At 45.0% G+C, this 10,585-nt stretch overlaps 1 protein-coding gene and 1 non-coding gene across 4 annotated transcripts in view; both read left to right on the top strand.

Annotated features, from left to right (window-relative positions):
* Sash1 (SAM and SH3 domain containing 1) overlaps positions 1 to 10,585 on the top strand; it is a 227,095-nt gene that overhangs the window by 126,159 nt on the left and 90,351 nt on the right. For all 3 annotated transcript variants that reach the window (XM_029533050.1, XM_021221083.2, XM_029533049.1), the window contains exon 3: positions 10,512 to 10,562. In XM_029533050.1, coding sequence (XP_029388910.1) covers positions 10,512 to 10,562 — 51 coding nt within the window. The remainder of the gene's footprint in view (positions 1 to 10,511; positions 10,563 to 10,585) is intronic.
* On the top strand, positions 280 to 414 carry LOC115062866. Its single transcript, XR_003842779.1, has one exon. It is a non-coding gene; the product is annotated as a small nucleolar RNA SNORA36 family (small nucleolar RNA).

Genomic DNA, 10,585 nt, shown 5'->3' with positions numbered 1-10,585 from the left:
GAGAGAGAGAGAGAGAGAGAGAGAGAGAGAGAGAGAGAGAGAGAGAACACACCTTCTTCACTGGGAATAATAGCAAGCTTTGAATCCTCAAAGTGTGACATAGTGACATACTTCCTCCAGCAAGGCCATGTTTTTTAGATCTCCCCAAACAGTGCCACCAACCAGGCACCAAGGATTCAAATGGCCAAGACTATGGGGAACTTTTTCCATTTTTCATTCACACTACACGATGTCTCCTTAGGTTCCACTCCCTAAAGATTGCACCCCCCCTGCCCCCACACCCAGAGTGTTGAGTTCAGTTCAGGGCAGCTTCCCTGTTCTGTTAATTCAACTTTGGGACATTGAAAGTGGCTGAGGAAAAAAATGATTGACTAGAGAGTATTACTCTATTCATATACTTCCTAGCCTACACCAATTAAAACAAAAAAATTTACCACCTCCAGGTAGCCCTAGCTTGGGGATGAAGTTTTTAAAATAAAGTCTTGGGTGGGGTTGCCCATCCGACCTGAGACAAGCTTGATTTCTGGGTGGAGATGCAGTGGGTGCTCTTAGGGGAGGCAGACGCAAGATGAGAATTGGCGGGCCATCCTTGGTGGGTACTTAGGTAGCGTGTGGGGCTTAATGAGGTACACGGAGCAGGTAACACACAGGGGTTTGCCGCCAAGTCAATCTGGAGTTAGACGACCACCTCCGTGCGGATTTCTTCTTTACATATATTATTTTGATTGAAATTATTTAAGAGTTGCTCTTCAAGAAATCAGCTCTCTGCATTTATTGGCCCTGTCCTCCTGTCTGGTGTTTTATGACAATCTCAGGGTAAGTTAGGACAAATGGCTGTGATCCCTATCAGAGCCCTGGCACGCACACGTGGTGGAAGATATTTATAGAGACTGGTATGGCTCCTGCCCTTCCTTGCGCTTTTGGGTTTCTGCTGCTGTTTTGCTGTACAGCTTCGGCATCCTGCCTTTTTTTTTTTTCTCTCTCCATACTTTATGAGTCAAATCTATAGTGCGAACACCTCATTAATTAAATTTGAATTGATGTATAGATTTTTATTAATAACCACTACGTGTAGCACAATGGTTCTTTGTACCTCGACGTCTCCCACCCCCTTATATCTTAATACTCTGTATTCACTTATTCATTCAACAATGTTTTATTAAATCCTTAATCTACACAGACGCTTTGTTAGCTCTTGAGACAACAGTGCCCAACTAAACATAACTCTAGAAGCCTTGTCGGCAGGAGGACGGGATTGTCCCCTAACATGGGAGGACCTGACCCCGTCCCAGAGGTCCAGGGAGGCTGATGGAGTAAGTAAGGCTTTTAATTTTCTTAAGGTCCTGTCAAAAAATACACTTTAACCTTGACGCTTGAATCATGACCTTCAAAGCCGGTCTCCAGTCTCTGCTCAGCACTGAAGTCTCCTGCTGATCCCTTCTCTCCCGTTCGTTCTCAGAGGGAGCGGCTCTAGAACACTTGGTGAGGTGTTAAGGAGGTTTACGTATTGCTCTGGGTATAATTTATGGCAGGGACCTCAAGAATCCACTCCATTTCCCCAGGTCAGGTGCTCTCTTTGGTACAATGGGCATTTTCGTGGGGGGGGGGGTTCAGGGCACCTGTGTGGTGAGGAAACTTTAGCATAATCAAAGAAGAGCCTTCAGATTGACTCCGTGTGACGTTTGACATCCAAAGTTTACATTTCTTCAGCCTAACTTTGTTCTTGTGGCTTAGTACTCTCCCAGGAGTCTCCTTGTCAAATTGTATAGAATGAATGAAAGGGGCCAGGTGTGAATGCTTTGATTCGCATACATTGTTTTAAGGCTCTATAGGGAAAAGTGTGTCAGGCTTGAAAGTGGTTTCCTACTACTTTAAAAGTTAAGGTCTTTAAAAAACAAAAAATGGAGGGGCCGGAGAGGTGGCTCAGCCGTTAGGAGAACTTTCTACTGTTGTAGAAGCCCAGAGCTTGGTGACCAGTGTCCATGTCAGATGGCTCATAAGTTCCAGAGGATCTAATGTCCTCTGCTGGCCCGTGTGGACACTCACACGTGCACACACATACACACACAATTAGAAAACAAAACCTTAACAATAAAACCAAAACACCGGATCTGTTCATATTGTGGGCCTTTCTTGTCTCAGTTTTCTAGCTATAACCCTACCTGTGGTGACTTCCCTTTTAAATAGACTTGTGGTGGTTAAGGACACTGCCAGGCTCCTCATCCGTTTCCCAGGTATATCACTCAGTGTGTCCAGGCTCCCTGCTGTTATCTGCCGGGCAATGGATCCCGGAGAGGACCATGTGTGTTCTGCCCTTGACCACCATGTCTGAATATGTTTCCTGTTTGTATTCTTCTGGGAGGGGGGTTATTTGTTCGCTTTGCCTGGGGGGGGGGCGGGAATCTCTGTCTGGGAGGTGAATACAGGCACAATGGACTGCTTACATGCAAATTATCTGAGTATGTCCTATGTATAACAGTTTTCTGATTGCCGGCTTTATGCTATCTATGTAGGAGACTGAGGTTGAACAAAGGAGAGATGAGAAACTGCTTTTGTCCCTCCTTACCATGCAACCACAGAAGGGGCGGGGCTGGGGGGAGGGGGGCATCTTGCTCTGTTTCAGAATTTTAAATTATACAATGTAATAAAAATAACACAATATGAGATGTGTGTTCTGTTTTGAAGGGTGGATTTAAGACAGGGTTAATGTACCCCAGGCTGGCCTCTAATTAACCATGAAGCCAAGGATGGCCCTGAACTTGTGACCCTCCTGTTTCTATCTCCTCAAGGCTGAGATTGTCATCGAGATTGCATCTTTATTTTTTTTACTTATTTTTTTAAAGATTTATTTATTTATTATATGTAAGTGCACTGGAGCTGTCTTCAGATGCTCCAGGAGAGGGTGTCAGATCTCATTACAGATGGTTGTGAGCCACCAAGTGGTTGCTGGGATTTGAACTCAGGACCTTCGGAAGAGCAGTCAGTGCTCTTAACCGCTGAGCCAGCTCACCAGCCCCGAGATTGCATCTTTAAATGACAAATGTTTCACAAAGAACTATAGAGAAGAAATTAGTTATTGTACAACCAAAACCAAAATAAAACCCTTACCACAGTTATGGGTCACAAATCTGTTAGGTCCTGGTTAACAATATGATAGCGTGTGCTTGAGTGCATTTAATCTTGAACCAGAGGTGACATAAATTCTGAAAAGAATAGCAAGTAATTTAAATAGAAAAGATTTATCTTTGCTTTATGGTTATAAAAGTAGAATATACATAGTGTAGGGGGAAAATCAGAAGAATTTAAAAGGGAGTACAAGTTACATTGAAGTATCCTACGTGCTTTTCTAACTCAGATATGACCGTGGGCTTCCGATTGATACATATATTTGATCAGCCAATACTGAATAAGTCTTTGTACGTGCATGCTTTCATATCTTTTTTGTTTGTTTGTTTGTTTGTTTTGTTTTTTTCAAGACAGGGTTTCTCTGTGTAGCCCTGGCTGTCCTGGAACTCACTCTGTAGACCAGGTTGGCCTCGAACTCTGAAATCTGCCTGCCTCTGCCTCCTGCGTGCTGGAATTAAAGGCGTGCGCCACCATGCCCGGCTTGCTTTCACATCTTTATTCCTGTGGTTTATTGCCTATTTCCTACCTGAAATAATGTTTCTTATTAATTTATGAGCACTCCTCTTCCTCCCTCTCTCCCTCCCCCCTTCTTTCCTCCTCCCCCTCCAGCCCCACTCCGTGTGTGTGTGTCTGTGTGTGTCTGTGTGTCTGTGTGTGTGTGTCTTTGTCTGTGTGTGTGTGTCTGTGTGTGTGTGTGTGTGTGTGTGTGTGTGTGTGTGTGTGTGTCTGTGTGTGTGTATAGGGGCACACATATTTGTTGACTTGTATGCCTGCGCATGCGTATGGGCAGAGGTCAATGTCTGGATTCTTTTTCCATGGCTTTTATAGATTTTGAGACAGCAACCGCTCTAGACTAGCTGACCATTAAATCCCAGGGATGGATTTACAGATTCACACATGCGATTTACAGATTCACAGTGTGCATCTGCAGGGCAGCCGTCTCCCTAGCGCACATAGTCTGTATGTTGACCGTTTCATCCGTTAGCCGACGTGGCATACCCTTAGGTGGAAAAATGTGTCCTTTTTGTTCTGTGTTTCTACAGTACTGGGACTAGAACCCCGGGCCTCACGCGTACTAAACACGGATTCTTGCGCTGAGCTACACCCACCAGGCCGAGAGAGAGGGGGTGGATGGGATGGCGGATAGAGACACAGAGACACAGAAGGAGACAGAGTTCCTGTAGGTAATGGAGAGAAGAAGTCTTTTAAGACTAGAATTTCTCTCACTGGCGAACAGCAATTTCCTGGCTTCGGTGGTTTCAGTATTGGTACAGTACCCACAGTCATTAATACTCAGAAAACATTTGTTACAACAGCTGCTTTTCCCATTACTATGATCAACTAACTACTTGTCTGTCCATCCGTCTGTCTGTCTGTCTGTCTGTCTGTCTCTGATAAATACCCCAACCAAAGCAACCTAAGGGAGAAAGGTTTTTCTTTGGACATGCCCGGAGAAAATAAGAGTACCTCAAGACAGTGAGGCCTGACAGCAGGGCCACAAGGCTACATCCCATCATGCATCAGCCGTCTGGAAGCAGAGAGCAAACTGGAGGTGGGGCCAGGCTGTAAAACCTCCAAGCCCGGTCCCAGTGACATACTTCCTCTAGTGAGCCTCCGACTCCATAATGTTCCAAGACCCTCCCAAACCGCAGCACAAGCGTTCGAACTCAAGCTACAATACCAACAAAAAGCAGGTTAAGAGGGGGAGGAACGTATGTGCATCCCATTAAGAGGTGATTCAGTCTGCCGTGGCCAGAGGCATGGCCGGGGAGCTTTGGTTATACTGTGTTACTGACTGTCCAGTGAGGTGCCCAGATGGTTCCTCTCCTGCCTGCTTTATGGAGCTGGATACCCCAGCCCATTCAGGATCCCCAGTTTAACCTCTCTGCAAGTGTCCTTAAAGACATAGCTAGGCTTGTGCCTTCCAAGTCATTCCAAATCCAGTCACAGAGATGAGGATTAACCATCCATTAACAATCCACTGGATTGTGGGTCGTCTTCAGCGGGGCCAATCTCTGCTTCCTGTTTGAGCTGCTGCAACCATGAATAATCTAAGCGGGCTTTGGGGCCTGGCGAGTGGACTTTATCCCGGTTAGGTGGTGCCTCTTCCCCACTGTAGTGATAGTACAGCGTGGAGTGGAGCAGTTTAGAGTTGCAGAGAGCAAAAGTTGGCCTCGTGGCTGTGAAGTAACGAACAGGGTCTTGACAAATGGCCGCTGCTGCGAAGTGCGAACGGATTTATGTTTAGACCCGAATAAACTATGCATCCAGGTAATAATTTTGAGCAATGAAGTAAGTTTGCTACAGGAATCGTTAAAGAAACAGATAAATCACAGTAATTTCAACATGGCACTTTGGCCATTCAATAAATGGGTATTTTAAATTTCATTTGCTTTTGAACTAAGTTCAATAATTTATAGAGTAAGTCATTCAAAGATTAATGCTCAGGAGGGAAGAAAATCACCACACAAGAACAGAAACATATCATTTATGTATATTACATTGGAGCCTTCTCTGCCTGTGTTTCCATTATAAATCCGATTTGCAAGCATGTGTTATAAAAAGTTTGCCATGAGCTAAACTTTGACATTTGTCTCAACCTCCTGAGACTTTTTTTTTTTAAAAAAAATTTGATTTTCTTCTCAACTAGTATAACAGCTAGTTATAGGTTGTTGTTGATTTTTTCCAGAGGGGTGTGTGTGCATGCAGGTGTTCCTTACATGTGTGCACATGTGGGAGGCTACAGGTCAATGTCAGGTGTTTTCCTAAGTTATTTTTTTAACCTTAGAGTGTGTGTGTGAGAGAGAGTGTAAGTATGTGAGTGTGTGAGTGTGTATATGTATGTGAGTGTGTGTGTTTTATGAGTATATGAATGAGTGTGTTGTGTGAGTGTTAGAGAGTGAGTGTGAGTGAGTGCGAGTGTGAGAGTGTGTGTGTGTGAGCATGTGAGTGTGAGTGAGTGTGAATGAGTGAGTGAGTGTGAGAGTGCATGTGAGTATGTGTGAATGTGTGAGAGTTGTGTGTGAGCATATGTGAGTGTGTGAGAGTGTGTGTAAGTATGTAAGTGTGTGAGTGTGTGAGAGTGTGATTGTGTGTGTGTGTGTGTGTGTGTGTGTGTGTGTGTGTGTGTGTGTGTTGCCCACATGTGTGGGGTGTGAAGGCCAGGTTTTGCTACTGGGTGTCATCTTCTAGACCTACTAAACTTTGAAAGTCAGAGGTAGGCGTGTTTAAATCTTCTCAGGCAAAGCTCCTTTATGTGACGTGCTCTGTTACACGCTTTATGTTTCTGTTCATGTGTGCATGCACATACAGCGCTCAGGGCAAGATCAGAAGACAACTTCAGGGAGTTGGTTCTCTCCACCTACCCTGTGGATCCTGGGATTGAATTTAGGTTATCAGGTTTGGCAATGAGTGTGCTTGCCCACTGAGCCACCTCACTGGCCCTAAAGTTCCTTTCAGATTTACCAGTATGGGCTGCGTGGCTCCCTGCGTTAACCAGCTTACCAGTGAGAGCATGAAGCCACTTTGTTCATGTTCCACTACGTGAGCCATGGAGCCTGGCTTTGTCCACCTCCTTCGCGGTCCTTGTGGAGGAGGAGTTGGCCCTGAGCTGAGCCGCTGGGTGCTTGATGTTCTTCCTCTCTGTCTCTGGAACAGCACAGTGGTTTGTCCCTCCTTCCTTTCCAGCTGTAAAGTTCATTTGGCACGGGATTCTGGCAGCCATAAGGGACAGAGAAATGTGAATTTCCACCATTACTTGGAAACAGCTGGAGAGAGGGATGGGCCATGAACGCTGTTTTCCAGGACCGTATTCTGCCCTCAGGTGGGTTTGGAGTCTGGTGTTACAGCATAGCAGGTTAGACACATTAGAAAAAACATATTTGTTTAATGCCTTAGAGTTGCATTTGACCTGCATTCTGGTAATGTAACTGGACTCCACAAGTGTACACCTGGACAAGCAGGGCGGGGCACACATGTGCATATCCGTTGATTTTTTTTTTTTTTTTTTTTTTTGTCAAGCAAGCGGTTTTGCCTTGAGCTGGGTGTATTTGCAAATAGGATTTTTCTTACAGAAATGGCATTCTAAGAGTGACAGTTCTCTATGTATTGCTTCCTATGATTAAGTCTCTGCCTTCCAGCTTGGACTATAAGCAGCAGTCATGGCGACTGCGCCAGGTCTCCAGGAGGACCAACCAATTGGACTTTGAACATAGCTTTGACATGTTAGAAACACTACCTTGTTTTTTTTTTTGTTTTTTTTTTTTTTAAAAAATGTGTCAAGTTTGCTGCAGAAATAGAAATACTCTAGACAAATGGCAAGTAGAAAAATCAGGGGCATGGGCTGGCAGGATGACTCAGAGGGTAAAGTGACACCCTGAGTACAATCAGAGAGCCTAGAGTACAAGGAGAGAACTGGTCCCCAAAGTTATTCGTTGACCTCCACAAACACTCTGTGGTACACTATACTCTTCCCATCACAATAACACACACACACACACATACACACACACACCGGCAGGGCCTTAGGGCAGTGAAGTTCTATGGTACTTCATATGCAAGTGTGTGGGCTTAGAGGCTGAGCAAGCAGCCAGTCCCTTAAGATGTGTTTTCCTCACCCGGGCTGTTTGTGCACAGTCGTCTCCTCAGATCTACCCATTCTGGCACATTCATTGTTTTTCTTGTGGCAAAAACAAAAACCAGCCTACATAGCGTGCAGCCCACCCTCCTTCTGCTTTCAATGTGTACCGGACAGGGTCCACCCACCACACGCAGCATTGAGCAGTGGCTTCCCAGAACCCACCCCTTCACCCCGTGAGAAATGGCACTGATGGGGATGGCCTGTGTCTGGGCGTGATTCCCACCACATGCTCACATCTGTGGCTTTACTCTGAATTGTCCCCTTCCTCTGCTGTTTTCCTCCTTTAGCAAAGTTCCTCTGCTGCTCTCTTATGATCATGCTAATCATGACTCCTAGTGAACTTAGTACAGAGGCCCGTGAGGACAAATCACTGCCCATGACCGTGACCTGTCTGATTCCTAGATGTCAGTTGAGGCAAACCAAACAGCTCCTAAAGTCAAACCGTAGTCCTGCAGAATAGAACCGTGGCTATAGCTGCTGCAATCAGATTATTGAAGAAATCAGAATCATTCGATATAAAGTCTAGACTACTATAAACTATAGACGACTTCTGCCTCGTTCGCCCATCATCTTAGAACAGGCTGATTGGGGAATGATAGCCCGACCCTTGGGTAGCCATAACCTGGTAACTTGAGTTCTGCCAATTCTGACATTCTAGGCCCAGCCATTTATCCCCAGTATGCTAATTTCAGAGATGGAGAATGATAATGAGCACACAGGAGATTTATTCAAAGTGGCCTTGTTAGAAGGAAGGACTGATAAAGGTGGGAGAAGGGAGGGCTGTCTACTGGCCTATCCCATCTTCTAAGTGACCTCGAAGAGATAGTTTCAAAATGCCAGGTCTGGGTAACTGGTCTCTCCGAAGCTGCAGAGGGTGAGGCCTGGGGCTTGCTAAGAACTCGGGTTTCTTACAAATCAAAGGTTCAAATATAAGTTCTATCTAACAGCACACACACACACACACACACACACACACACACACACACACACACACTTTCTTACAGTAGCTGGAGTTTTACAGGGCAGGAACCTGGCCCCAGCAGTTCTCAATAGACTCAGCTGCTCATCTCAATATATCAATCAAAGAGTTATCTTTAAAAGCAGAGAGAGAGAAAATTTTAATCAACGTCACCATACTGGGTAGAACAGATAAAAGATCTGCTTTTGGAAGATCAGAGGTCTGCAGAGGTGGGCAGTCTCTGTCAAAATGTGGTCTGCTTGGCCATTGTTTTGGCTCGGTGAGGGTGGTCTGAAGATGTCTTAGTCTCATGCATCCAAGAGGACAGCTCTGGTCTCTGTAAGATGAACAGTGCTACTCTGGGGTGGGGAATAATAGCGTAGTATCCCACTCCCCTATGGATAATGAGTCTGTTCTAGGAATCCAAGGTGACTACAGGATCAGGATGAGGACTTAGCTGTATGCCTTCTGCTGAAGTAAAGAGGACAGACAGGTGCACAGTGAAGACAGAGGTGTCAGACTTTCAGTCAGCGGTGGCCTAGGTGTGGCCCAGGTGAAGAGTCAGTGTGTTTTGTTTGTGTTGTTTTGCCAGAAACCGCTTCTAAGTGTGTGTTCTTGGGCCACGCCTTCGGAGAGCTGCCTAGGATCAGAACCTTTGTTTACACTGGTGTTCATTGGGAATTAGCCTCTTAAACAAAAGAAAACAAAAATCAACCGTGTGAGGCTCTGTTCTGTGGGGATGGCTCTCCCGTCCCTAGAGTTACATCCATGTGTTTCCTTAGTACATCTTTCACACGTAAACCACCAGAGCTCATCCCAGCCCACTGTTTGCATCGCATGCTATGCTCACAGTCTCCCGTTTGTTTTACATTTTCAAGGGAAACACATCCTTTCCTATAAAACCAGGGTGTTATAGGATGTGGCTTTTATCTTTTAGAATGGATTCTACTGTCCTTGTGATTTAATGGTTCTCAATAAACTCACAGCATCATGCATTTTTATATCATTCATAACCTGTAAGCCGAGAGCTTTTATAAGTTTTCAAGCAGGCCAGTTCATTTGTATTATATTATATGGTGATTTTTAAAAAAAAGGCTGAAGCAATATCCAGTAGTTTTCCAGCTTTCTAACACACATTATATTATAACGCAAGCCTTATATTACTTGAATCCTTTGAATAGATTTAGAATTTCAAAAATCACCTTGGTTGCCAAGATGGCTGTCCCAGCAGGTAAAGGCACTTGCTGTCAGACCTGGCAACCTGAGTTTGATCCCCGGAGCCAACATGGTGGAAGACACAAATTGACTCTTCCAAGATGACCTTTGACCTTCATGTGCATGCCAGGACACCAGTGTGTGTCCCATCCTGCCCCATCACCCCCTAGAAATATAGACAAATAAACATAAAACAATTAGGCCCGAACTCTGCTGTTATAAACTCAGTTCAACAGCTGCAGTAAATTCAATGCCCAATGGTGGCTCAGTGTGTCCGGATTCTCCTTTCACCAGTAACTGTCGGAGCTTCTCAGTCGATGGTGTTTGTGTGTAATAAAATTTCGAGGAGATGATAGCAGTGGAATTTGGTCAACAGTTCAGTTGTAAGAGTCCTGAACTTCCATTTGAAAAGCATTTCAAGTTTTCCAGAAATATCCATTTATCTCAGCCAGGTCCTCCCTCTATACAGCGGAGTGTTTTCTAAATCCTCCAGTCTCTTCTTACACAACTATTTATCTTTCTGCGTGTGCCACGTTTGGGAGTCTCATGAAAGTTGCATCTGTTCTGTTTTAGGAGAAACCCGACGCCAGCCCCACGTCACTTCAGCTGCGGTCCCAGATTGAAGTAAGCACAGCACGTTCATCATC

This window comes from Mus pahari, chromosome 21 (genome assembly GCF_900095145.1).
Source record: "Mus pahari chromosome 21, PAHARI_EIJ_v1.1, whole genome shotgun sequence".
In the NCBI taxonomy this organism is placed as follows: Eukaryota; Metazoa; Chordata; class Mammalia; order Rodentia; family Muridae; genus Mus; species Mus pahari.
Note: the sequence above shows the minus strand (reverse complement) of the source record. Positions and strands in the feature narration are given on the sequence as shown.